Source organism: Epinephelus lanceolatus, chromosome 6, assembly GCF_041903045.1.
Source record: "Epinephelus lanceolatus isolate andai-2023 chromosome 6, ASM4190304v1, whole genome shotgun sequence".
In the NCBI taxonomy this organism is placed as follows: domain Eukaryota; kingdom Metazoa; phylum Chordata; class Actinopteri; order Perciformes; family Serranidae; genus Epinephelus; species Epinephelus lanceolatus.
The window spans coordinates 19,363,208-19,390,963 of record NC_135739.1 but is presented as its reverse complement, the minus strand read 5'-3'; the positions used below and the strand labels follow the sequence as shown (position 1 = coordinate 19,390,963).

At 41.0% G+C, this 27,756-nt stretch overlaps 1 protein-coding gene across 3 annotated transcripts; it reads left to right on the top strand.

Moving 5' to 3' along the window:
* Positions 1–112: 112 nt before the first annotated feature.
* On the top strand, positions 113–19,991 carry matk (megakaryocyte-associated tyrosine kinase). Of its 3 annotated transcripts, none has more exons than XM_033622619.2 (13): positions 113–307; positions 517–564; positions 3,537–3,650; positions 3,741–3,856; positions 4,214–4,433; positions 5,905–5,998; positions 6,105–6,170; positions 8,371–8,470; positions 8,698–8,782; positions 11,238–11,311; positions 11,476–11,671; positions 12,071–12,157; positions 16,234–19,991. In XM_033622619.2, exons 2-13 carry the CDS (start codon positions 556–558, stop codon positions 16,447–16,449), a joined length of 1,377 nt encoding a protein of 458 aa, XP_033478510.1. In that variant the 5' UTR covers positions 113–307; positions 517–555; the 3' UTR covers positions 16,450–19,991. The 3 variants fall into 3 exon arrangements, with proteins under 3 accessions (XP_033478510.1, XP_033478512.1, XP_078024890.1); XM_033622621.2 differs by having other exon boundaries at positions 496–564; XM_078168764.1 differs by having other exon boundaries at positions 463–564.
* Positions 19,992–27,756: the final 7,765 nt, after the last annotated feature.

The following is a 27,756-nucleotide window of genomic DNA, read 5'->3' as shown; positions in this document are numbered from 1 at the left end:
TCATTTTTAGGAGGTGTTTCTGGAGAAGGAGCCGAGTCACTCTCAGCGTCACTTCTCACGTCGCTTCATGAAATATAAACCGCATTTTTTCCTAAATATTGAGGAAGTAGTGACAGACGGATAACAGCGCTCAGTCCACAGCTGCAGTGTGTCTGTGACATGAAAATGTTCAGTATCGGTTCCTGCTGACTTGTCGACATTTGACAGCAAATACCACTGCTGAGTGACAGACTATTTGAAGTCGTTTTCTTTTCTCTGTCCTGAAGAGAGACGCATCTGAAAGCATCTGTCCAGAGAGCCGCCGCAGGTACTGAAACATTTATACCGACAAGAAACCAGCCTGAACAAGCTGTCCAGGGCGTTTGACTTTTAATTTATGTGACAGCAGCTGAGAACATCCTGCTACACCCGCTGACATCCTCATATTTATGCCGTTTTGTATTTTTGGATCACCGACAACAGATTCACTGAACGTCTCTATCTTTCATCATTCAGAGACATTTCTGTCCTCGACAGGTTTTCAACGCAGAAACATCACACCCTCCAGCCCTGCTCATGGCAAAGGTATGTACTGTGATTTACAACAGCAAAACAAATTTTTATTTTGTAGTGTCAGTTAATACAAACAGCTGGATCAAGTCTCCTTTAACACGGGGCTGTTAAATCTGATAATCAAGGGTTAAAAATACATATGTGAGATTAATACAGCCTGAGCACTGAAGTCTGAGCTGAAGTTGAAACAGTTGAATAATGTTAGAAAAAAATTACCAGGATGTGATTTTGGGCTGTTTAAGATGTTTTGGAGAGTATTCCATGTGCAGTTCTCCTTTGAGCATAATATTGATCTACAGTAGGCTATTTGTGAGTATTGCATTACTATCACTGATTAAAGGATAAATTTATGTTTAGGTCAAAGGTTTTTTGGGGTGTCCCAGTGGGGTATGGTAGTTAGGATGGGCCCCAGTGCAGGATTTTGCATCTAAAGTAGCTACAACTTGACATTGGACAACATCAACATATATATCACCCATCAGTCATTAGGGCAAATCTGTATATGACAAACATACCAAATAAAAGAAGAACGTAGTTATTAAATTCAATATTTTTTATAGCTTATTTGTGTTTTTTTTAGTCTAAGTAAACATATAATTGTGTTTAATGGATTGCATATACAGATGTTGACCCCACTTTTTTAATTTGACATGAGTTCGTCTTTGAACATGGAACTGCACTGCAACTGCCTGCACTGTTTATATTTACGCCCTTGGGGTGTCCATAAATTCCTACTAATTTCCCAAGATTCCGAGAAACACTTATGTAATTTGGCAGTGATTGACAAAGTAAAAGTAAAACAAAGTAAAATGAAGACATTGTTAAGTTAGAACACCTCCGACTTACCCTTGAGTCTTTTCAGTGGCCCCCTAAAGGGGGGCTGTGGGGGACCATGGCCCCTCCATGGCAAAATAATTTGAGGCCTATATTACGATATCCATGAGGCTGTGGAATGCTCTTTTTTAAGCTTGTGCGAAGGTGGTGGTATCTTATGAGACTAGACAATCTTAGGTATCAATCAGAAAGTGTGCTTGTTGCTAAATAATGCTCCCCACAGTTACCGTAAAACTTCCTTTAGTAGCCCGGGCTATTATTTGCTTAAATCACTAAAGTCAAAAGGCCTATATATGGGACAGGCCTTTAATTCTATTTCCACAAAACTGTTGCCCAGCAAAGGTAGGAAATAGAATCAGATTGTTTATTCTTTATTAAGAGTTGGAGAACTCTTACAAACAGGATGAACGCAGCAGCATTGAGGTGTAAAGCAAGATGGAGAAATGAGCCACATCACTCCAGCAGAGATTTTCTTTCAGAGCTCTAAGAATTAGGCTTCAAATAAGATATTAATCATGAATCATTCATTTGATCTAGCTCCGACAGACAGTGCATCAGAGGGAGAGGGAGTTTCAGCACTCGAGGATTACAGCACCCAGCATACCGACACAGCTCCACTTTATCCCTTTAAAACAATACTCACAACTTGGATTAATTTTTATGACAAACCCCTTTGATTCTTTTGATCTGAGCACCCTTACGGACTAAAGGAATATGAATTACTTAAAGGGTAATGGAGGAATGGACACATAATTTTAAGCAGCCAACAACCCAGTTTTATACATCCGAAGAATGCCTAAAGAGACAGGTGTTTGTTTGTCAAAATGTGTAGCCACACTGGGCTAGTAAAAGGGACTTTAATTTGGACTAGGAATTTAATTGAAGTTTTACAGTAGGCTAAATTTTGGTGAGGGAACAACTAGCACGGCTATTTTCAAAGAGGTCCCTTGAACTCTTACTTCAAGGCATCTGAATGAAAGTGAGGTCTTTGGGCACCCATGGGTCTCCCCTAAACTTGAAGGCTTGTTTCCTGTAAATTTTTTGTTCCTTACAATCATGTACTCCTTTAAATTAAAGCTGTATAATTGCCTTTTTAAGGAAAAGGACAAGCAGCCTATTTGATCAATGAATTGCCGCCCATGTTAAATCAGGACTGTTGTGTAACTCAAAATGTTAGCTGTGCCAGTATTTTAGTCTATGCGCATCAGATAATTAATAATATTACCTGTAAAATAAGAAACCAAACTATATCTGTCCTGGAAAATACAGCCTTATTCAGCCGTACCCTCTGAGTTACCTGATGTTCAAACACACAGCCACAGTGTTCTCATTAAGCAAGTATGCCTGCAAGGACGGTACACTGTGTATCAAAGACGCAGCAGCAGACCATCTGCTTTGTTTGATGAGTTTCAGTCACTGGTGTCACAGGTGAGCTCACCACAACTGTACCTAAATAAAGAAACTAAAGGAAGAAGTCGCCCATCTCAGCCTGAGACTGTTGAACGTTGACTCTGCCTGTTTGCAAGTGTGATAATAAAACTCAGACACTCTTTGTTTGTGAGTAATTTCCACCAAAATGTCAGTATGCGATTCCTTACTGACAGAGTTTTAACTAGCCTGTATGTTTCAACAGCACAACAGGAGTCCTAAAATTCAGTTATGGCTTTTGGTTTTGGTGCCACCCAAATATTTTCTGGCAACCCCTATGAAAAATTCTTTGTGCGCCACTGGCAATTTGGCGGTGATTTAAGGTGAAATAGAGACACTGTTAAGTTGGTACACCTCCACCTTAACCTTGAGTCTTTTAGCCGTTGCAGCTCAGCTGACGGGTCATTTGTTTACAGGCAAACAAACCTATTCAACAAGTTCATTCAAGATAATTCCCAGAAATCCACAATGATTTAAATAAGAGAACTTTGCCTCTATTTTCCCTATTATTAAATATGCCAAACTACATAGTTCTTTGATGGAAACTTCAAGAAATGTTTAGGTAACTCTCTCATTAAATAAAACATTAACAATATTTGTTATGTTTATGTATCTTTTAATACTGCCAGCCATTTTTTTTTAAGTTAAAAGTCTGGCATTACTTAAGACAGACGCTAAGATGTTAAAGTTTCTCTGCCTCTCTTATTCTTCTTCTTCTGCAGATGAGCTGGGCTGCCGGTACACAGTGTGTGGCCAAGGGGGGCCACAGGAAACCAAAACCTGGAGAACTGTCTTACCACAAAGGAGACATCCTCACTATTATTGACACCAGCATGGTACTGTCATGTTTGAAAAGCTCCACAGACTGTGGTTATTATGACTGTGCATTTTTTCCATCATCTGATACTTTGATTGCTCTTTTACAGAAGAAGGGATATTACAAGGCCAAACACAACACCACGGGAGAGGAGGGACTCATAAACTCCACCAATGTGCGTGAAAGAGAGGCTCTGCGTGTCGACCCCAGCCTCAGCCTCATGCCGTACGTCTTCTTTTCCTCTCTCACACTTGTTTCCTTTGTGTTGCTGCAGTTGGATGCAGCCATGTTTACACACAGTTCACAAGCAGTGTGACTGTGACACGTAGGCACATGTGGTTCTTACTGTAGCTGTGGCCTTGGTCAAACTTGAAAACATGTCTTGTGACCATACGGTGTGGGTAGTCCGTGCAAACAAACAGTCTCAGGATTAATCACCCCAACTTCCTATTTTGGCGTGTGAACGTCTGACATGTTTTCACCTCTTGTCTCATGGGAGATTAACATCTATGAGGTATCTATGAGACAGATGTGTTTGTTATGTGTGTGTTTGTGTGACTCACCTTGTGTTTCTTTCTTTAGGTGGTTTCATGGGAAGATCTCAGGTCCGGAGGCGGTGTGTAAGCTGCAGCCAGCCGAGGACGGCCTGTTCCTGGTTCGAGAGTCCATCCGCCATCCCGGCGACTACGTCCTGTGTATCAGTATCTCTGGAGAGGTCATCCACTACAGGGTGATTTATAAGGACAACAAGCTGACCATCGACAACACAGAGTATTTCTACAACCTCATCGACATGATAGAGGTGAGACGCTCTTGGATCGAGGCTATATCCAATACAGATTCTTTGTATCCAAGACAAAATCCAGCTGTGACATGAGCAAAATCCCTGAGGATCTTGAGGATTTTGTTGAGTTTTGACCTCGTCTTTCAAATTTTAGCCAGATATAGCAGCATAAATAATGAATTTTACACCAGATTTGATGCAAACTCACCAGATCAATCTGAGGGGACATGAGACCATTAAAACACTCTGAGGCTATATTTATGACCTCAGTGTCAACCTGAAACCATCAGCATAACTGACACCAGTGTAAAAATACATACCTCATGTATCACAACGAAGCAGTGACAGGGAAACACATGAAGCGAAGCCCTTTTATGGTTTATCTGTATTTGGCCTGCATCTGTGTGAGGGTGTATTGAAAGCTTTGCAGCGGTGACATTTGGAGAGAGACTCGACAGACATGGCCGGCTCCCGTTCAGCACCATCTTATCAGCGAGCTACAGATGGCTTCAGGCCTGAGTCAGACCAGCTGACTTGCTCCTGTGAGGATGCAGAGGGAGGATTTCCAGATGAATATTTGGGCTGAATCATGTTATAACTGCTCTGTCCCAGTGACGGCAGACTGCTGACGATATAAAACCAGGCTCTGATGTGTCACTGTATCATAATTTACTTGTGTAATTTAATTCAGCTGCCGCCCTTTGATGCTTTGTGTCGTGTCGTCAGGAAACAGAGACCTTGCGCTGACACCGACTGACGTTTCATACATTTTGTTGTTCTGTTTTTCAGTTGATTTCTAAAGATAAATACTGGTCTTGTTGTTTCTTTTTAAAGCCATAGTCCTTCCTGAGCACTGTGGAGGTGTTATGATGTCATGATGGAGACTGATAATCCAGGGCCCCACTGTGAGGCGGGCCCCCGAAAACCTTGAATGAAAGTGTTTGGTTTTGTTTGCAATTTTTTTTTTAATTTCTAAGTAATTATTGCCATCGCTGAATTTAAATAAGCTGAATAAATCTGTTGAAAGTCTGAACTTTGTATACAAAATAGTAAAGGCTCTCTGAGGCCCCTCTCACCCCTCAAAGGCACAAAATGGTTTAGTCCACCCCTGCATTAGGATTGCCTCTAAATGCAGCCAGAGCTGTGTGAGTGAATGCCCATGCTGCTGGAGCACCAACATACACTGTCATGTCTTTGCCAAAGAAAGGGAAATCAGGGTTCAAACAAAGATAAGAAAGAAAGAAAGAAAGGAAGAAAGAAAGAAAGAAAAGGGAAGGGAAAAAAACAAACTGACTGTGTATAAAAATGTTCAAAAGGGGCATGAGGGGGACACTGATCCAGAGAGAATGGACAAGGGGCCCACAGAGTCTGCTTATGCACAGGGCCCACAGTATGGTGCTACGCCCCTGTCACTGCAGATAGACTTTGTAGGACAGATGTAAAAACAGAATGTGTTTGGTGAATATTTGTTGTGTGTCCATCTTTGCAGTTCTACTCAAAGAACAAAGGCTCCATCGCTACAACTCTTCTGAAGCCCAAACAGAAACAAGGAGCCAAGTCAGCTGAGCTGGAGTTGTCTAAAAGTAAGTCTAATAAAACTGTGTCTGTACAGATCAAATATAATAATAATGATGAATATGAGAGCTTGTAAAGGTACGTGTCAGGTTTACAGTTCATGTCTCTCTCCAGCTGGGTGGCTGCTGGACATCGCAAAGCTCAAACTGGGAGAGAGTATCGGAGAGGGAGAGTTTGGTGGTGAGTTTCTATTTATTATCTTTGTCCCCTCACAACATTTACAATAAAAACATGTCGCCAAATATATTGCAAACACTGCAAAACTTAAGTCCATCCAATCTTTTTACGACACAAAGATCATTACTGCAGCATTTATCTCCTTAAAGGGTAACTTCTGTATTTTTCAACCTGGGCCCTATTTCCCCATGTGTATGTGTGCATATGATTCATAGGTACAACTCATTTTAAAATTGGTTCAGTATTGAGAGAGGCGGATGCAGCCGGCAGCCGCGAGGTAGATATGGGGGCAAATGCGTCCCGTATAAGTTTGTGTATTAAAAGTGCTTTTTTTCGCCACTGACTGGTTCAGATCGCCAGTGCTATCTCTGTAAATAGCATACTAAGCGTTTCCCTGACCCTTCACCTCCTCCCGGGTGTGACGTCATCTCGCGAGAGTTTTGCTTGTTGCCGGAAGAAAACAGGGTACGATATATACGAGGGCAAAGTATGCAACAGTAAATGTGCGTCTCGGAGACAATTCTAGGTATCAGTGTTACATGCATAAAGACATATTAGTTATACTTACTTGATGGATAGTTGACCATTTGGTCCCTGTGGTTTGGGCCGCCTCCTCCAATTTATTTTGGGCACATGAAAAAAGGTATCCAGCACTGCCCTGTTGATCAGAGGTGGGAAATCCCCTAACGTAGTTACACAGCGTTTGGTAGTTTCTGTATCATCCCAGGACACATCGAGACCATGAATATTGGGCAGCAGGTCCCACTCATTGCAACACAGACATTCTTCCTCTGTGGGCATGGAGTCACAGCAAGGAGCACCAACAGTCCTCAGAGATTCGCGTTCGTGCAGCCGCTGCTTCACCCTCGTCTGCTCGTTGGCCCTCTCTCTCTATCCTCATCTGCTCTTCAATTTGTAGGAGCTCCTCGTCTGTATACTCGGGTTCAAATAAGTACGGACGGCCATCGTAATAAAAGGGCTCATCCTCATTCTTGAAATAAGGTAAATATGCAGCCATGATACCGATGCAGTAAAACTCTCAACTGTACTCCGGGACAACCAGCGCAACTCTAAGCGGCGCTCAGCATGGCTCCTCTGTTTTCTTCCGGCAACAAGCAAAGCTCTTGCGAGATGACGTCACAGCCAGGAGGAGGTGAAGGGTCAGGGAAACGCTTAGTATGCTATTTACAGAGATAGCACTGGCGATCTGAACCGGTCGAAAAAAAGCACTTTTAATGCGCAAACTTATACGGGACACATTTGCCCCCATATCTACCTCGCGGCTGCCGGCTGCATCCACCTCCCTCAATACTGAACTAATTTTAAAATGAGTTGTACCTATGAATCATACGCACACATACACATGGGGAAATAGGGCCCAGGTTGAAAAATACCGAAGTTATCCTTTAAGGCTAGACTAGTGCAACTCACTGTACCCAGGTTTTTGGCCTGACCTCTTTGTCTCACCTGCAGCTGGTGCAGAATACTGCAGCATGTCTTCTAACGGCAACAGAAAAAGAGACAGAATTACAGCGACACTAGCATCTCTGCATTGGCTATCTGTCCGTTTATTTGTTTTATAGCCATACATGGGCTTGCTTGCACCCCTGGTCTCTAGTCTTAAAACTGTACCACAATCAAAGTAAGAGGCTAAAGGAAGACTGCGCCTTTGCAGTGACTGCTCCAGAACTTTGGAATAAGCATCTGCTTTCAATCAGATGTTCCCCTTCACTGACACTTTTAAGACAAATCTTTTATTGTTAGGATAAAAACTAAGATTGCATAATTGACTAAGAGTTCCAGACTAAGACGTATCACAAAGTTGTTAAAGATGTAAAAACCAACAAGAAAAAACAAACAAATTATAAATAAATCAATGAAGTGTTTAGAGTCTTTGCAAATTAGAGTCATTTTCAGATGTATTTTGAACAATAATGTAGATGATGATTGAAGAGATGGTCCTCTATATTGCAATGAATATTGATTAAGTGAATTCCGACAATATGGAAGATAAAGCTCCTTAGAGTGTCTTGTGGAATATGTGTGAATGTCTGAAAAGCACTTTGATCAGCTCTGTTAATATTTGAATGTGCTATATAAATACATTTGATTTGAGTGGATTTTAAACTTTGACAGAAGATTTATTTTGTCTCAGTATGGATGTATTTTGATGGGTAAACAATGTGTGTGGTTCTCTCTCCAGCTGTTTATGAAGGAGAGTATATGGGCCAGAGGGTGGCAGTAAAGACCATCAAATGTGATGTCACCGCTCAGGCCTTCCTGCAGGAGACCACGGTCATGACGTGAGTCTGAAGATTTCCTCGGTTTTAATGTGTTATTGTCAAAACACTTTGACCAGCTGTTTATTCATTATTACTAAACCCAGCTTTTAGTGAGCTTGCTTGATTAAAAAACTTAACTCTTTTTGGCTTATTGTGCAAATGATCATATTGTTTTGAATGAAATGTAACAAACTTTATTCCTGTTGTCAGTGTTGTCAGTGTTTTCAATGTGGATTCACTCCTTCCAGGAAGCTCCAGCATAAAAACCTGGTGCGACTGTTGGGGGTCATTCTTCACAAAGGGCTTCATATTGTCACAGAGCTCATGACGAAGGTACAGTGAACACATCATCTATCAGTGGTTATCAGTTGGAGGATAATACATGATGAAAACAATGAACAGTAACACGATAGAATAATCAAAATAGGTAAATAAATATTGAGCATAGATTGAAGTGGCCTTGTTACATCACAATGAAACAGAAAATAAAATCACATATAATAAATGACACACCACAGGTTTGTTCTATTTGACCAGAATTACCTCAGACGTCAAGATGCGTCACTGGTGGTACATCTACACCTAAACAACAGCAAGGGAGCCCTCTGTCTGAACAGAGAGCAGGAGTCTCTAGCTAACTCCCTTATTAAAGGGAAATTTCGGTTTATTTCAACCCGTCTCCTATCATTCTAAATTTGTTTCAAGTCACTAGTGACATAGAAATAATAGTTAGCATGTTAGCCGTTAGCCTAGATACAGCCGTAGCGTCAGACCTGTTAAAACTTAATTGAACGGGCATCCTTTCAAGTGCAAAGTTAGTCCACTAAACAAGCTTTTTTTCCACAAAGACTGCTTCATTTCGTTAGGATAAATGTCAGAGAACATATAGAAAACAACATGTAAACGTGTTGTCTTACCTTACCGGTGTGGTGCCATTTTTGTTGTTTACCATTTAGCTAAGGCCGCAACTGGTCCCATTCCTTGCAACAGAGGTATTCCTCTTCTGTGGGCATTGGGGCACAGCATTCACAGGTAACGTTACACCACTGATCTCCAGAGCTACACAGCCTTCCAGCAGCCATTCCTCCTCTGTCGTCCTCTAACGTTACCTGTTGTGCCTCTCTCTCTCTCTCCTCCTCCTCTGTTCTTCAGTTTCACGAAGCTCTTCGTCAGTGTATTCTGGCTCAAATAAATAAGGGCGGCCATCGACTCTCGATGTGGAAAGCCTATATACTAACATTCCACATTTAGGTGGTCTTCAGAGTTGTTGTCTTACCTTACAGTGTGTTTACCGTTTACCTCTGCTTCCCAAAGTGCGGCCGAAATATCGCGAGAACAAGCAGCTATCTCATACCGCGCCTGAAATCTCGTGAGAACAAGCAGCAGCAGCTGCAAGGCAGAACCGGACAGTAGCCTGAAAAGTTCATTCATTTATTTTATGAAAGATTTATAGAATAATGGCTGACTTTTTGCCAGACTTTTTGGCAGAGTTTGATGGCCGCCCTTATTTATTTGAGCCAGAATACACGGAATGGCTGCTGAAAGGATTTAGCTCTGGAGATTGGTGGTGTAACGTTACCTGTGAATGCTGTACCCCAATGCCCACAGAAGAGGAATACCTCTGTTGCAAGGAATGGGACCGGTTGCAGCCTTAGTTAAATGGTAAACAAACATGGCACCACACCGGTAAGATAAGACAACACGTTTACATGTTGTTTTCTATATGTTCTCTGACATTTATCCTAACGATATGAGGCGGTCTTTGTGGAGAAAAAGCTTGTTTAGTGGACTAACTTTGCACTTGAAGGTGTACTTGAAGGTATGCCCATTCAATTAAGTTTTAACAGGTCTGACGCTACGGCTGTATCTAGACTAACGGCTAACATGCTAACTATTATTTCTATGTCACTAGTGACTTGAAACAAATTTAGGACGATAGGAGACGGGTTGAAATAAACCGAAATTTCCCTTTAACTATTTGCCTCCAAGAACACTGTGATCATCTGCTGCTGGTTTATTGGAGGTTCCTAGCAACAGTTGGAAGAAGATCAGGGATGCAGCGTTTGTCAATTATGCCCCAAAGCTATGGAACACACTACCTATAGATATCAGGGAAGCCAGCTCTAATTCACCACCAGCAGCTAGTGAGAAAAAGATGATATGGGGAGTTTATTAGTTTACAAAGGTTGTTTTCCTTTCACGCAATCTGGTCATCTCCTAGAGGACAGTCAGAGGGTTAGGGAGGCACACAGATAACTGCAGGTTTTTGTAGTTTTTAACGGAGTGAATGGCTTTGTGATTAATCTCCCTGGTTGTTTTTTCTCAGGCTAGTGTTCTTATTTATAATGTGTTTTATTGTTATTTTTGGTTTTTATGCAGCAGTTCCCTTGATCAAAGACTATTTTCTCTTATGGGAGACAATAAAAATAACCTAACCTTAAAGCCAAAAATCCAACTAATCACACCCTTGCTGCCACTTGGAGCCGCCACTGAGGCAGTGGTAAGCCAGTAATGGCAATGCAGCTTTGAGGAGTCAGAGACAGCCGTCCTCTGCTCTTAAGTGATTAGGCCAACATTCAGAAGCTCATTGTGTTTGCTGGGCCTTGAGTACAGTTATATAGTGACTCTTTAAAAGTACTTAATACCTTAGGTTATGAGGTTAACACATTTGCAAACCAAAAAAGACACTGCCTGCTTGTAGTTTGTCTCATAATGCTAACTAAGAAATGTTTTAATAAGACCTTATGAAAGTATTTTCTGATTATGTGCATCTGTGTTTATGTCGCAGGGAAACCTTGTCAACTTTCTGAGGACAAGAGGACGTTCAGTTTTAAACTCAGTTCAGCTGCTTCGCTTTGCTCTGTGAGTTCAAACTTCAAAGAGTAACTTGTCCTCTACGTGTGCAGAGTAGAACATTGCATGACAGCTGGGTCCATAAACACCTGCTAGTCACTGTACATTTGTGTGTGTGGTTTATTGTATAAAAGTGAAATGACAGTTGTTTGTGTGTGTGTGTGTGTGGTCAGTGATGTTTGTGAGGGGATGGAGTACCTGGAGTCCAAGAAGTTGGTTCACAGAGATCTGGCAGCTCGTAACGTGCTGGTCTCTGACGACAGCGTGGCCAAGGTCAGCGACTTCGGCCTGACCAAGGTGGACTCAAAGGTGTCAGATAACGCCAAACTGCCGGTCAAATGGACCGCCCCCGAGGCTCTGAAGAAAGAGGTCGGTTTAAAGACCTGCTGTGCTGCTTTTCTCTTCCCTTTGTTTTTATGTTTCTGTATTTGTTTCTGCCTGTCTGTGACACTTAAATATTTTCTCTGCCTCTCTGAAACCTCTTTTTGGTGCTTAGAATTTTGCTTTATTAATGTTTAACAAATGATTGACTGATGCCTTATAATCAGCAATACTCCATCAGTAAGGAGCAGGTTGGTGTAAGGTCCTGACACATATCTTTCTCCACTTACTTTGTCTTTTTATTTAGTTCTTTCATTTATCAGGATGTCAGTGTTTGGCTATGTACTGGGTTTATAACAGCTTAGAAAGACCTTTCACAAAGTATCCCCAATAAGAAAAGGGTTTTACATTTTTTTATATGTTTATATTTTTGTTCCTATCATGCAGAAATTCTCCACAAAGTCAGACGTTTGGAGCTACGGTGTTCTTCTATGGGAGATCTTCTCTTACGGTCGTCAGCCTTACCCTAAGATGGTATGTAGCATCAGTACAGGTCACGACTATGCTGTAATAATATGTGTGTGTGTTGGTGTCTGTCAGTGTGTGTGTTTATACACAGGTGTGTCTTAGGAACATAGATACATTACAGACATGACAGTTACAGCAACAGCTGTGTTAAACCAAACATTTGACAGTTTGGGAACTACGCATATTTGTGTTCGACACCCCTCTCATGTCTGTCTGTTAAATATGAAGCTACAGTCAGGCGATGACTAGCTAGTGTAGCATAAAGACTGGAAACAGGGTGGAACAGCTCGCCTGGCTGGTGTGGTGAAGAGAGATCTGAGCCAGAAGGCGAAGCTTTAGATTTACTGGTCCATCTACATCCCAACCCTCACCTATGGTCATGAGCTCTGGGTAGTGACCGAAGGAATGAGGTTGCTGATACAAGTGGCCGAAATGACTTTCCTCCGTGGGGTGGCTGGGCTCAGCCTTAAAGATAGGGTGAGGAGCTCGGACATCCCGAGGAAGCTCAGAGTATAGCAGCTGTTTCTTTGCGTCGAAAAGGGTCAGTTGAGGTGGTTCGGGCGTCTGATCAGGATGCCTCCTGGGCGCCTCCCGTTGGAGGTGTTTCGGGAATGTCCCACTGGTAGGAGGCCCCGGGGCAGACCCAGAACACACTGGAGGAATTACAAATCATGTCCAGGCTGGGAACACCTCAGGATCCCCCAGGAGGAGCTGAGAAGCATTGCTGGGGAGAGGGATGTCTGGAATGCTTTGCTCGGCCTGCTGCCCACACGACCCAACCTCAGATAAGCATTTGAAAATGGATGGACTATGTTGTTTATTTAATCCATACAAAAAAAAGTGTGAAAGCAACAAAATGTGGTTTATGTGTCAAACCATTTCTTGGCCGTGACCAGTTGATTTCGCCTTCTCATCTAACTCTTATGGCTCATTTATACTCCCTTTATGTACAAAAGTAGATACATCCAGTGCAAACGCTGTAAACATCACTGCCCTCATTCTTCCATGCGTCCTTTATGACAGCATAGATACAGCCAATAGATGGCACTAGAGAGCAGAGTCAAAAGTTTTCACTTCACAACAAACGAGGCGAACACAGAGGAGGTCAGAATATTTTACCTTTAAACAGAGGCAGAGTTGTAGACTGCAACCCCAATCGATTCCGACATGTGGATTAAAAATTCTTTTCACTGTTTTCACCATATATTACTATATATGCTTGCTTTATATGCTCTTGCCTATTGCTTTTTCTTTTGTACTGATCTGTGTGTTTCTCTTAACCGATACATATATTGCTTTGTGTTTTTTCAACTGATGCTTCCTGTTTGTTCTGTCTCTCTGCTGCTGTAATATTGCAAATTTCCTCGCTGTGGGACGACTGAAGGATTATCTTATCTCTTATCTTATATCATCATATATTACCAGATTGTTCTGTTCCACCATTATTTGAATTTCTTCGTCGGCTTCTATGGCCTTATCTCACTTGAGTCATTTTTTATTTAACCTTTTTTTAACCAGGAAGTCCCATTGAGATTGAAAATATATTTTACAAGAGAGACCTGGCCAAGGCAGCAGCCAATCAAAACACGTTTAAAATGCAACAAATACAACATATAATACAAAAATCCGAAATAAAACATCTATTCAAACACAGTGGTCTCTCAATAAAAACAAGTGTCTGTCTCCATCACTGCATTCTTTATGATGCCCTTAAATTCATTGATGGATATAAGTGTTTCTAATTTTAGATCTTTTTGAAGATTATGAAGACTATGCTACACTGCCTCTACGATCTCCAGTGGTACTGCTCCGTTTCACCCGTATCCGTAAGCTTTCAGAAAACATGCACAAATATGGACAAAATAAAAGCAGTGTACAGACAGATGCCTCTGTCCGTCTCTGTATCTAATGTTGAGTGCTGAGCACAAATCAGCAAGAAAGTCAAAAAGTCAAACTGTTTTTTTAAAGATTTGTGCTTAATATTTACGATTATCCTTTACTTTTATGATATCAAACAACTGAACAACCTCTCTTTATCCGAGAAGCTCTCCTTCCTTGTAAATAAAAAAGACCATGGACACCCTGTAAAGAATCAGCAAAACTAAGACCACAGATAATTCTTCCCTCTCTTTCCAAACCCTCCTGAAACCAGCAGAAAAAGAGTATCAGGCTTCTTACGTAACTCTGCAGGTAGGTGTGTCAGTGGAAAGCTGCCAGGGTGGTCAAATTCGTCACTAGGCCGTCATCTTCTGGACCAGCTCAAGACGTCTGAGCAGGAAACCACTCCAGGTCACTCGGATCATGGTAGTGCGTCACTGAGGATAGAGGTTAAGTGCACATTGTAGAAATAATCTCATTGTTCTCTTCTTAAATAGTCTACTTTATGAACTGTTTGGGTTTGGAGGAAGAGGAAGTTACTCCTTTCCTGTGCCGTAACACGCCTGTGCGGAGGAGGCAGAGGCTGACGTCACATGAAGGCCTAATCATGTTGACACTGATAATGAAGAGGTTCTGGAAAGGAAGAAACTATGCTACTTAAACACAGCTCTGTTTGTCACACTCGTCGCTCTCAGGTAATCCGTGCCCCCTGAACGCTGAGGCCGGCGGTTCAGTGAGGACAGCAGGATCAGGCAGAATTAATCGGAGGGACAGTTAGCACGTCTCTTTTGCACCTTACGTCGGGTAGTGTCCTTTTAAATGCAGATAATTACCTCCTAATTACAGCCTGTTTGTAAGTATATACGCAGGTTGATGTATTTGGGTCAAGTTTGTGCTCTCCTTCATTAACCTCTGCGCAGGGTAATTTGTTATCTGTTGGCAACACATAACAAATTAGAGACCGAGAGAAGTGTTTGTGTAAGATTAGTTTTGTTTAAAAAAAATGCAGTGACACAAACACTTTATTTCACCCATTCAATAACAGCAGCACGGTGGTGCAGTGGTTAGCATTGTCAGCGTGGGTTTTCTCTTGGTTACTACGGCTTTCTGCCACAGTCCACAGACATGCAGGCAAGGTTAACTGTGTGTGAATGTGAGCTTGAATGGTTGTCTGTCTCTATGTGTCAGCCCTGTGATAGTCTGGTGACCTGTCCAGGGTGTAACCCCCCTCTTGTCCGTCAGATGGGATAGGCTCCAGCCCTCCCGTGACCCCTAATAGGATATGCAGTTACGGAAAATGAATGAATTGCTACCTTCAAGAGCCTGAATTCTGTGTTTGAGGTTGTAATCAGGATTGCAGGAGTGTGTTAATACTTGGTGACATCGCTCTGTCTCTATGTTCGAGTTAAAAGAATACGTCATCCGCAAAATGAGGATTGGTACATCAATTATGTTACATTAAATTCATGAAGAAGACTTTGTTTTTCTCACATACCTCCACAGTGAACGGAGATTCCAAAAACAGCAAACAATATTAATGAATTGAAGTCATTGAGGATCACGTTTAACAATAACAAACTATATCAAAACATCAATTTACAAACTCCCACACAACTCATGCAGTAAAATCCAAGTCTCAGTTATCCAGTCGTATGCTCAGTACTTCCCAAATACATGCATTTTCACTAAAAACATTACAATATAAAACACTCCAGTCTGCAAGTTAGCGTGCCCTGAGCGTATCTGGACATGCCTCAAAGGCACAAGCTACTCACCAAGCATGAGATTGTTTGTACGGATGTGTTTTAAATCAGAATGTTTTAGCAAAAGTGTAAGTGTTTCGAAGGTACTGAGGATATGAATGGATAAATGAGACTTGGATTATACTGTATGAGTGGTGTGAGAGTTTGTGAACGGATGTTTTGATATAGTTTGCTGTTGTTCAACTTGGTCCCCAATGGCTTCAATTCATGAAGAATATTCGCCTTTTTGGATTCTTCGTTCATCGCGGATGCATGCGAGAACAACAAGTTTTTTTCTCGAATTCAACATAACTGATGCACTGATGCTCAATTTGCGGATGAAGAATTTCTTTAAGGTTTTTCTTTTTATTACCAAAACAGCCAGGCTGGTGAAATTTTAAATTCACTTATTAGTGTTCACAATTTATCATCTGCTTCCTCTCTTATTGCTCCTGTTGATAGTCTCTGAAGGAGGTGAAGGAGATGGTGGAGGGGGGATATCGCATGGAGGCTCCAGAGGACTGTCCGCCCGGTGTTTACTCCCTGATGAGGATATGCTGGGAGCAGGAGCCACGCAGAAGACCGGCTTTCAACAAGTTGAGAGAGAAACTCGAGCGAGAGATGGGTAAATGCAGTCCGAGCCCACGGTCCGAGCATCGGGATGGATCTGGATGCTGATCTTGACTGTAAATCTTGAACTCAAAAAAATGAGGCTGGAGTTGTGGCGATGGACAGGTAATACACACACTGTTACCCGCTCCTGTGTTGGTGTGCGTCACACAAAATGGTTCAGTGGAGTTCTTACTGGATTCTTTTAACCTAACGGATGGGACAAGACAGTCATAATGTACCACTGGTTCTCATGTGATGCCGATGAGAGAGGGTTTTGTGGTTGGAGCCATGAATATACAAAACTTTGCTTTAGTGTATCTGAGCAAAGCAAAATGGATGTATCAGACCGTGCAGCATGGCTCTATGGATGGCAGTGTGGGTGTGTTGGTTGCACCACTGCTTTGGATCCTTGGCGTGAAACGTTGTACAGACATTCCTAGTCCCCAGAGGATAAATCCCAATGACTTTGATGATCCTCTGACTTTTCCTCTAGCACCACCAACAGGTTGACAAGCACAGTCTCTAACACTCCCCTCCAGCCAGCTGAGACGAAACGGAGCATTTCTGACATTCCCCAGACTGTGAAAAAAAAAGAAGTGGACGTAGCCGCTGTGACATCACCCATTGGTTTGTGGACTACCGCTTTGAAGCTTCGAGTTTGGCATTTTGGCCTTTGCCATCTTGGTGGAATAGAGGGCAAGCTGGGGAGGATACACATTGCTACGACCCTGTCCTGACTGACAGGTTGCTGTGGTAGCCATGTGTCAATCACAAAGTCACCACGCATGAGACTGCATACCCTGCTTTACCATCCTTTTTACTCTAAATGGGACCAACATTTACAAGATGAGCGCCGAGTTCCACTGAAGACGACTTGAAACTAGCAATTGAGAGCAAAAATTTGTTGGGCAGATGTTTACAGGGGTAGTAAATCAAGTGAGAATTAGCGTCATTTCTCATAGACTTCTATAAATTGTACACACAAATTGTTAACAATAACTTCTGGGTTGAAAACCCCTGCATCACATACATAATGTCAAATGAAGCTGAGTTAACACCAACCCTGTTGGTTAGTTTAAGCAACCTAAAAGGAGGCCCACCAAAAAAAAAAAAAAAAAATGCAAAATGCTATATTTAAAACATTTTCCCCGCTTTACCTTGCTGCTAAACAGCTCTTTCCGAAAAGCAACTGAAGCAGTTATCCCAAAGCCTCCAGACCCCTTTGACAAAAACAAAAATTTTACTTTGCAGAACACAGGAGTTGCTGGTCTATCATTTCCACAATCCACAAGCATATTAATAATAAACTTAAAAATATACATGAACATTATTTTATACTATGAAAAGGAATGACTAAATGTGATTTCAGTTGGATCTCACCACAGGACAATGCACAGCCAATATCTGTGAAGTCTTTTGACACTGTGTTTGTAGCACCATACTAGATCCCATTCAATGACAAGAACAAACAATGCATTACTGCAGTTAACAAGTACCCAAAGCCGATGGTTAGTGGCAGTACAGCACCATAATGTCTCGGGGAAAAACACCATGTTTGAATCTCCTGAATGATAAATCATGTGTGAATGTCAGTTCAGTCAGTTTGATGTACAGTTTGGCATAAATAGTTTATTCATATTTAATGTTTGGGAGAAACAACAGGCAGAGATTAAACGTATGGGAAGCAGAGAGATGGAGAAAGAGGAAAAATGTTTATCCTGGATTTAATCACAGATCATCCAAATCTGTTTCTTGGTATTAATGCTCAACAATATGCCATGGACTCAGGGCTTAGAGTGAAAAATATTTAATGCTGTTGCTGGTTTGTTATAACAGAAGAATTTTACTTAATGCATACTTAAAAACACAGTGTGTGAAGACAATACTGGCAGGTTTATTTGCAGCAGATACTCTGTTAAGGAACTTTTTGACTTCAGAGAAAAACTTTGGAATTTACCGTTTGGAATTTGTTTTTTAGAAACCAAATCTCACACTATTTTGTTACCTAGACGCCAGAATAAATGTTGGATTTATACATTTCTGTACACGATGGATACATTACATTTTTACATTATTATGTAGCAGATGTTAAAACCCTATGTTTCTTTTCATTTCCATAGCGCCTTGGTTAATGTCTGGTTATGTTTAGGCACAACCAAGAATGGACAGCGGAGGAGATGCCCGCACAACATGCAACTGAGCTGGAGATCAGTGCAAAAAAAAGTAAATTTATTTAGGACATCTGTGCCAGAAAAGAACTGTGCTCAAATGCAAAAGATGATTAAAAGAAAAAAAAAGTGAACACTGCACTGCACTGATGATAGTCAAGGACTGAAACATTTGCTGCTGTTTTTATTCACATTTTAATTATTTTTTGCAATTTGAGCACCATTCTTTTTGTGCACAGATGTCCTAAATAAATTGACATTTTTTGCATTGATCCTAGCCTGTCAACCTTTTTTGTTGCTGTCCAACCCAGTTGCATCAGTGTGCAGGTATCTCCCCTGCCGTCCTTTCTTGGTTGTCCATTGTACCGACGCACTTAAGATTAACTTTTTTGTTGCCCTCAGTAGGCACAGCTTCACAGCAGCCCTAAGTTTAGGCCCAAAAATTACTTTGTTAAGTAATGTCCAGTAATTTCTGGAAAAGCAGTAATTTCTCAGTTAAAAACAACTGCTTTTCATGGCACTGTCCCTGCTGGAAACACAGCAATGGTTCAATAAAAAACACCCCCATTTGGAGCCTAAAAAGTTCCTGGAAAGGCAGCGATAACTTGCCAGAACAGTGGTCTGCAGCTTAGCAGGAATCTCGCCCTCCCGATGACAAAGTCAGCTCATATACTATGTCACTTTAGAAACTGTTGATGATACATATGAAACATACAAATGTTACGTATCCATTGTTAGTCTGCCAACTGGGCTGTATTTTTTTCATCGCATCTACCAGTCATCATACTTTGGGCAGACTTTGATTCAATTCATTCAAATTTAATTTATTTCCATTCCATTCCATTTAGCATTTAGTTATCACTACTTTCTCCTCCCTCTATACGAGGATTTTGAGATTATAAGAGTGACTTTGTGTTATCCACCGTCCTCTTGGGATTTTTGCAGATGCAAAATGTATTCTGCTTTCATTATCTTTGGACTTCACATCATTATATTACATATATGGTAACATATTCTATTTATTAATGTACCACTTGTTTCACTGCATGTGATTGTCAGCTGGTTTTAATAGAAATGCAATAATGTTCATCTCTCTGATGAGACAAATACATTTTCACTCCAAAAGTCACCACAAAATGAAGCCTCTTTTTTTTGGACCGTTGTCACGTCACCACACCAAATTAAAGATGTCATTTGATTTAAGTCTACGTAAGCCTGGTATTTGTCTCTGTCCCAGGAGACGGACCCCAAATTGAGGCTTGATCCTTCCTCTCTTGTTATGGTACAGTGCAAGCGGAGGGTCTTCCACGATTTGTTCAATCTGCTCTGTGTGTTTTCCTGAAGCTCTCCAATGGGATGAGCTGCAATTTTCTGGACATGGATTTATAGAGGAACCAAATGTAAAAAAAGAAGAAGAAAATAATAATAAATGATTTGCTGTCTTCGATGGTAGATGAGTTATGTTATTGACTGAAAGATTTTTTCTCTTAAATATCAGTGGTTATTTCCTTGCTGTTTGTCAGTGTGTTTTTAAAGCACTGATGCAGGAATATCAGCACAAACTGCCCATAAATGAATGTGTGAGTTCTCAAGATATTTTTTCAGAGGGTCTTATGTCCTCTGAAGTGTGCTTTCTATGATTTTAAAGTGACTTTTAGGTTTAATTTTAGGGTGTTAACATGTAGTGCAGTGTTTTTTATTTAAACTGGACCAATTAAGATCCTCTTAAAGAGATACTTTGGATTTTTTTAAGTGGGCTTGTATGAGGTACTTATCATTTGTCAATATATTCGGTCAGCACACCCCCAGTTGGTAGAAGCAGGCTGGCTTACCCACACGAAAGCTAAGCAATGTATTGCTGTGGGGCAGCAGCAAAATGTATTTTAGCTACCTAAAAAAAGGTTCCACCAAAAAAATCTATCACAATTTAAGTGTGGGCTAAATTGAGAGTATTTTTTTACGCTTTAATTTTCAGTCAGACAGCCCGTTCCAAAGGGGAGGAACATTTTCAGTTCCCCATCTCAGAATCAGAATGTCCTTCACTGTCATTCTATCATTAAAAAACACAAAAAAATAGGGGTGCTACTCCTGTGAGATTCCAGCAGTTAAAACCACATCCTCAATACATTCTACCTCACACTAATAAACAATAGACAATAAATAAGTGTAGGTAAAATAAAAACTATACATAGTACAACTGTGAATATTGCACATAAAGTGTAGTAAAAAAAAAAGTGTATTGGAATTTGTTCAAAGTCGTTATTGCTATTTTGTGGGGAAAAAGCTGTGTTTGAGTCCAGGTTCTGAATGATCTGTAGGGCTTTCCAGAGGGCCATGAATCAAACAGATGGTACCCTGGGTGTGTATAGTCTTTGATGATGGCCAAGTCTCTACTGAGGTAGAGGGTGTTAGCAACCACTTCCAGGGAAGGAAGAGGACAGCGAGGCACCAAACTGGAGAGCAGAGAGCCACTGCACATCTTGCACCATCTTGCTCATCTATGCTCGCTGAACACGGGAATTGCTGGTCCACTCCTGCCTAGATTGGTTAGGTTGTTTGTGTTATTGTGTGACTTTGGTGAACTGAACCAATCCTTTAAGATATCAAAGTCTCACAATAGCACGGACAAAATAACTGATGAAGGTAGCGGTAGACGAGCAGCTTCAGCAGCTCCAGTGCTCAGCAATGTTAAATGGCTGTTTTACTGAATGCAGACTGGTGGCCTTGAAGAGAGTGATGTAACTGCTTTAGTTCCCCATTGGAAATCACTGTCTGATAATAAGGTTAACCGATGAAAATATTCTCAATACAGCGTACTGTGTAACTGATAATGAATATTTTAGGTAGTTAAAATATGTTTTGTTGCTGTAGCAGTACATTGCTTTGTTTTAGTTTCAGGCTCCTGCCTGCTTCTCCAAACGGGAGACATGCCGACTGCCATCTACTGTATGTAATACATTTACTATGGGTAAGAACCTCATACAACCCCACTCCAACAGATCTGAACTATCCCTTTAAAGCCCTCGTGTTTAACAGATGGTGGTAAATGCTATGGCTGAATGATCTATGGACATCAGTAGATGCTCTTTCCTGATGGAGCTCTGCCTGTACTGCAGCCCCCGTCAGTTTTTGCTTGTTTTGGAGGCTTTTTGTGTTCAGTCTTGTCTCAGATGCCTTTCAAGGATTTATACTGATTTCCCAGCCTCATCAATAGACTCCAAATGTGAATACTGCACCAAGAATCAACTTTTGTTATGCTCTTTCATCCATAAAGTCATGATGAAATGACACATCTGCTGAAGAAACAGTTGAGCAGATAATTATTGCAGTCAACTGATTAAATTTGTATGTAAATAGCCTTAAATCAAAGCTTAGAGTCATCCCTTTAACCTCATAGTCACTGTTTTTTTTCCACATCTAATTTGCTGGATTACAGAGCAAAAACAAAGTGTAACTGTTCTACGACTACTTGGAGACTGCACAGTGAAGGCTGTTTTAGGGGCCGTTGTACGACTCATAGTGGAGCCAAGGCAGCACTTGACAGCTTCTAGACATGCAGCAGTTTGAAAAGGGATGGTGAACCAACTTAATGAGGCTTATCTTGGTTAGATTTAAGTAGATCGTGGTCACTTCAAAAGGTCTTAGGTCAAAGAAAAGTAGCTAATATGAGCTAATTGGTATTAGACATAAGATGCTCTTCCAAGAAAACTGAATCATCTGAGCATCTGTTCGTCCCTGGAGAGGTGCCCTCCTCTGCTGCAGAAACCAACCCATCAAGAAGAAGCTCACTGTCCCTTTTCAACCAGACTGACTGGTCTACTCAACAATTTGAGATCATGAGTCTTTGAATCAGAAGGAAAGTAGTCTGATTCACCGGATGTAGACTGTAGACTGTAGACTGTGGCCATAAACCTGCAGTTGGCTGACTGTTAAGGCGGACATCCCGCCACCTTCAGCTACATGCGTGTCACCATTTTCAAAATCCCCCAGTTCCAGGAAACAACAACAACAGCCTCCAAACAACCTACACGCTGAAAACAAGTTTTGATGAAGATTTAGATCATTCTACAAGGCATGCCTGCTTTGTTCTTTCTGTGAACCGTTATAAAGATTTACAACTAATACAACAACTTGTCAACACACCTTGGAAATGATTTGTCACACCTCTTTACCCTGGGAGCAGCATGCGCCAGTGACAATGACTTTACCAATGTACTGATCTGTTCCACCACCCACAAGCTTCTGTAAAATTGACAATAAATAATAGGATATAATAATAATAAGAAGAAGAAGAATAATAATAAAATCTAAATTAAAACTACATCTTTTTAAACAATAAAAATAAACTGAAATGAGTAAACCTACTCTGGAAACAAACTGAAACTAAACTGATTCACTTGTTTATTTGTCACATGGAACAAGGTACAGCTCCAGTGAAACATTTATCCCATCGGCTCCTTTAACTTGTGCACTGTAATTTAGTCCCTTTATGCTTTCTCACATTGATGGCTCCTGCTTTCTAATTGACCGCGTTTCCGGGTGGTTCTGTTAATCCAGGGTTTCTGATTGTGGAATGATTTAACTGTCCACACATCCTGACCTCAACAAGACAGCCACATAGTCACCCCTCCAGAACACAGGCAGCAACTCTGCTCTGCCACTGCCTTTGCAGCCGCCTCTTTATGGCGTATGATCAACAGCAGGACAGGGACAGCAGCTCAAAGCCCCAAGATACACCAGTCCTTATTCATCATAAAGCACACGCCTCCTGTCATTCTCTTATTAGAGTCCTCTGCAATGTCACATGGCATATAGGGAAAAAAGCCTCCTGGTTGAATGGTGTTGTCCAGGATCTAGCCAAGTCTTGGTGATTCAAAGGAGCAGGAGAGTTGGAGACGGCTGCATGAGTGTGACAGCTGATGTCAAACAAGGGATAGGATCCTCTATGTTACTCAGTATAGCCGATCCCAATCAGTAAAAAAAAAAAATGCCTTGATGCCCCGATACCAATCTTTGAGACTGAATCCGGACATCCCTCGACATAAGAGCATAACTTAAGCACAAATTTAGCGAAGCTGACAGAGAGGTGACTAGAAGCATCCGCACCTACATCATTTCATGATGTAATTAAACTGAATATTAAAAAAATAATAATAATAATTAAAAATGAAAATCTATAATGTTTCTGGTATCACTAAATTTTGTTCCTGGTCTCCACAGTTTGTTAGTTTAACTGAGGTCAGGAGTTGAAAGGTGTAAACATAATGTAATTTGGATCAATAGTTGGATCAGGAAGTCAGAAGGTTCTCCTCCTACTAAAAATGCCCTTAGATCTGTGTGAAGCATGTTTAGCCCAGAACATACTGTGCCGCATGTAAGTAGGCTAGGCTTAGCACAGCACACATGCATCATGGCTTGTGTTTTAACACTGAGGAGTTCACAACACAGGTCATACATGTCTAGGTGTGAAAGTACATCTCAGACCAGGTACAGCAAAGGAGCTTTTCACATAATCGTCTCTGCCACTGTCTGCTTTTATTGCTGGCATTTCAAAGTTTGACATTTTCTCATATGCGTGTTTGTCACACTGACAGTCCTCATCATCATGTAACTGTTCCTGTGGACACATACTCAAATTGAAACAGTTTGAACCAGATATTTCAAGTACAGCAACCTAAACTCGTTGGGGAGGCTCACATTATGCTCAAAATTATTATATCAAAACTGTGAAGATCAAACTGCACAGAGGCAAAATTAATATACTGTAAATAAAGTAATTTGTCATCATACAACAAGAACAGATCTGTTGCTGTTTGCAGTGAATTTCAGTTGATTTGACAGAGCGGGTGAATCTAAACATGCTGCCGCTGTGTGTACAGTGTGAAAGCTGGGGGGTCAGCTGTAATTCAGTTAGATAAATAAGGTTAAGAGCAGCCGTCTGTCTCTTGGTCAGAGTCTGACATTAGAGGTGCTTGCGTGACAAGGTGACTGACCGACTTCTCACAATGCAAAAACAATAGTGCACACTTATTTACCAACAAGATTGATCACACATTTCTACTGGATTTTTAACTTAGCCGTTGGCTGGTGGAAATTTCTAGTGCACTTGCTCTATGGGCCCAATAATGCAGAGGCAGAGTGGAAGAACTTAAACACTTGCAATCATTGTCTATTTCTCCCATTTCTTTCAACATCGCTCTTCTTGAGTCCTTATCCTGTGGGTTAATAGTTCCATATCATATGTTTCATACACAATTTTCAGCCTTTCATTTCTAACACAATTCCTCCTGTCATATTGCCCAAGTACAATACCATGTATGACTGAGGTATATCATGGCCAAAAATGTTAATAATAACTGAACATTTACCAAAAACTGTACATTTTAGGACAGAGCCAAAATACATGGGTATTATCCACATGTATTGCCCTGCATCTTCTCCAACATGGCTCTGCTATAGATAAGTATATGCTCTTAATTTGTGGTGTAGTAAATGATCTAATTATATTCTTCCAACAGCACTCTCTCCAAGTACGAGAGGATGTTGTAGACTGTTGTGTTCTCCGAATCGGAAGTCAAACTTTTATGGCTTCATGCGCCACTGAGCAACTTTCATAGGACCGAACAGGGCCCTGCCTTAAACACTATATCCTATATTCCTGCCCTGTCAGTCACTGTCTATTTAATCCCTGCCTTCAAAATCTCAAAGTCAACTTGACAAGCAAGCAAGTGTGAGCACATGGGGCGGGGTCTAGCTCATGCTAGTCATAGCCCTGTGCTCACAGGACTGCATTTTTGCATGTGGAGCAGAAATGGCCTGTCACAGAGATAGTGTTCTGCTGGTGGATACTGTTCAGTGCACTCCTATTCATTACATGAGCTTGGTTTTGATGAAATCAATCACCCTTTGGGGGGGTTACAGCCCTGCTAGCAAATTTACAGTTCATGTCAACACTACTAGCATTACATTTTTAGCATTAAGAAGCTAACTAGCAAGCTAAGATTGACTCAGAACAAATTCCTTATGTTAATATAACTCTAAGCAATTGCTAGTTTGCCCACTTTGTTTCATTAAAGTCACAAATGAGGATAAAACGATTTAAAAATCTGACACAAAGTGAGTTAAATCGCATTTACAACTGAATGCATGGCCGCTGAGTTCACAAACAGGACAATACAGCAGTCAGTAAAGATACTGGGCAAAAAAAAAAGGATGTCAAAAGCTAATAGGCGTTCCTACGCAAACCAATGATCTACGTGGGCGTTCCTGTCGTGCATGACAAGAACGCCGTGCCACAGCTGCAGTCAGACCCTACTGTGTGCCTTTGCATTACAGAGAATCACATGAATTTACCTTACCCGTCACACCACCACCATCACCCTTTTTCTCCCCCTCCCTCCGTCCCTCTCTAACCCCCCGCCATCTCTCTCTCCACTTCCCCCAGTAAGCTGACACTGCGCATTTACACATTAGCTGCTTTTACCTCTAATAGGATCAGGGGGACTTACATTGTCATCTGATAAAACTAAGCAGCTTGATAACTGCACTGCTCCTTCTTAACCAATTTATGCGCAATTAGGATAACAGTGGAAGGACAAAAATGTATTAACAAAATCATGAGGGGATAAACGAGCACCCTAGACTGTCATTACTCCGTAAGCTTGTTGGCAGTGAGAGTCATTTTGCAAACAGACTGGTTAGACTGAAATTTGAAATCACGATGAGACTTTTCTTTGTCTGTTGGAGCCACAGTTTGACCCAAATGTTGCCTGGATTTTATGACTATCATTGTCTGCCGTCCACTTTTATTCACAGTTTGAACTACACCAATGAGTTGTCAAGTAAAAGAATATTTACACACACATTACAGTCAGGTTAATAAATCACCTAACTTCTAGTCATCAAGCTAATAAAGTATGTATATGGAATCAATGTTGTTTTTATGAAGGCATCATTACATTAGGCGAAAAATATTCCAGATGTCTTGTGCATCATTTCAAATCTTTAATCTAAATTTTTAATTAATATTTTTTATTACTATAAATTTTTAAATGTGGTATCTGTGCAAGCTTTTGGATTTAAACCAGAGTTTAAAATAAAGTTTTGGTCAGTTTGGCTGCACAGTGTGAGGTTGTACTGTCTGTTCCACCAGCAGGACAGGGGTAATGAAGAGTTTTAAGAATTCAGCAATTACTGCAATACCTCAGTGGCAGTATATACTGTATCTATCAGTCTGGGCAGCAACTTTGTTTTTGTTAACATTACCAAAATCACAATCTTTCCCTAACCTTAACCAAAGTGCTTTTGTGGCCTAAACTGAACTACAGACAACCTGTTTGCTAGAATAAATGTTTGCATTGTATGTTTCTGATAACCACGGATATGGAACATTTGTATGTTATCATGTAGCACTTCAGCAATGCTGTGGTTAACATGTTACATGTGGTTACATTTAGGCTCAAAAAACATTTGGTTATGGTTAGAAAAAGGTCATGTTTTGGCTTAATATACCCGATTTTGGTACCTCAATCACAACTGAAAATGCCACCGATGTCTCGACAAAAATCAAATGTTTCTGGGTCTCTCTGGGAATACTGCTGAAGTCTTGCTAGAAGAAAAATGTTTTGGTGGTACAATCGCTGCTGAAAATTCTACTGGTGTCTCACTTGTTGTTGGTTTTGAACAATGGTCTGCAGTGGACGACAGCTTGGCAGCTAGCTCTCATAGTTATTACACCATCCACCATCCTCTCAATTCCTGATAACTAAGACAGCTCCCATACATGCAGTCAGAACTACATCACTTTGGAAATGTTGATATGATACCTATGTAACATACTGTATCGTAACGTATCTGTGGTTTGTGAAGACGTACAATGCCAACATTTTTTTCTGGCGACTGGGCTGCCACAGACAGGAGACTGGACTCAAACCGAGAGTTCTGGTGTCACAGGCCTGCACTTTCTAAATCCGCCATCCAGCCTCACCTTCTTCCAAACCAGCGCAGTACATAAATGTAATATTTAACTGAGTTAAAGGTCGACACGTACAGTTCATTAAGGGGTAAATTTAATTGAAGAGTGAGAGACAACAAGATTAGTAATTTCTTAATTATAAATTGCCTGATCTGAAGAACCCACTTTACATTTTAGTTCTGATAATTTGTCATTTAAAATCTCCACTTCACCCACCCATGACCAATGTCA

Coding starts and splice junctions, on each gene's coding strand:
- matk (XM_033622619.2), top strand. Junction 8,783..11,237: donor TCACAGAGCTCATGACGAAG/GTACAGTGAACA, acceptor TTTATGTCGCAG/GGAAACCTTGTCAACTTTCT. Junction 11,312..11,475: donor CAGCTGCTTCGCTTTGCTCT/GTGAGTTCAAAC, acceptor GTGTGTGGTCAG/TGATGTTTGTGAGGGGATGG.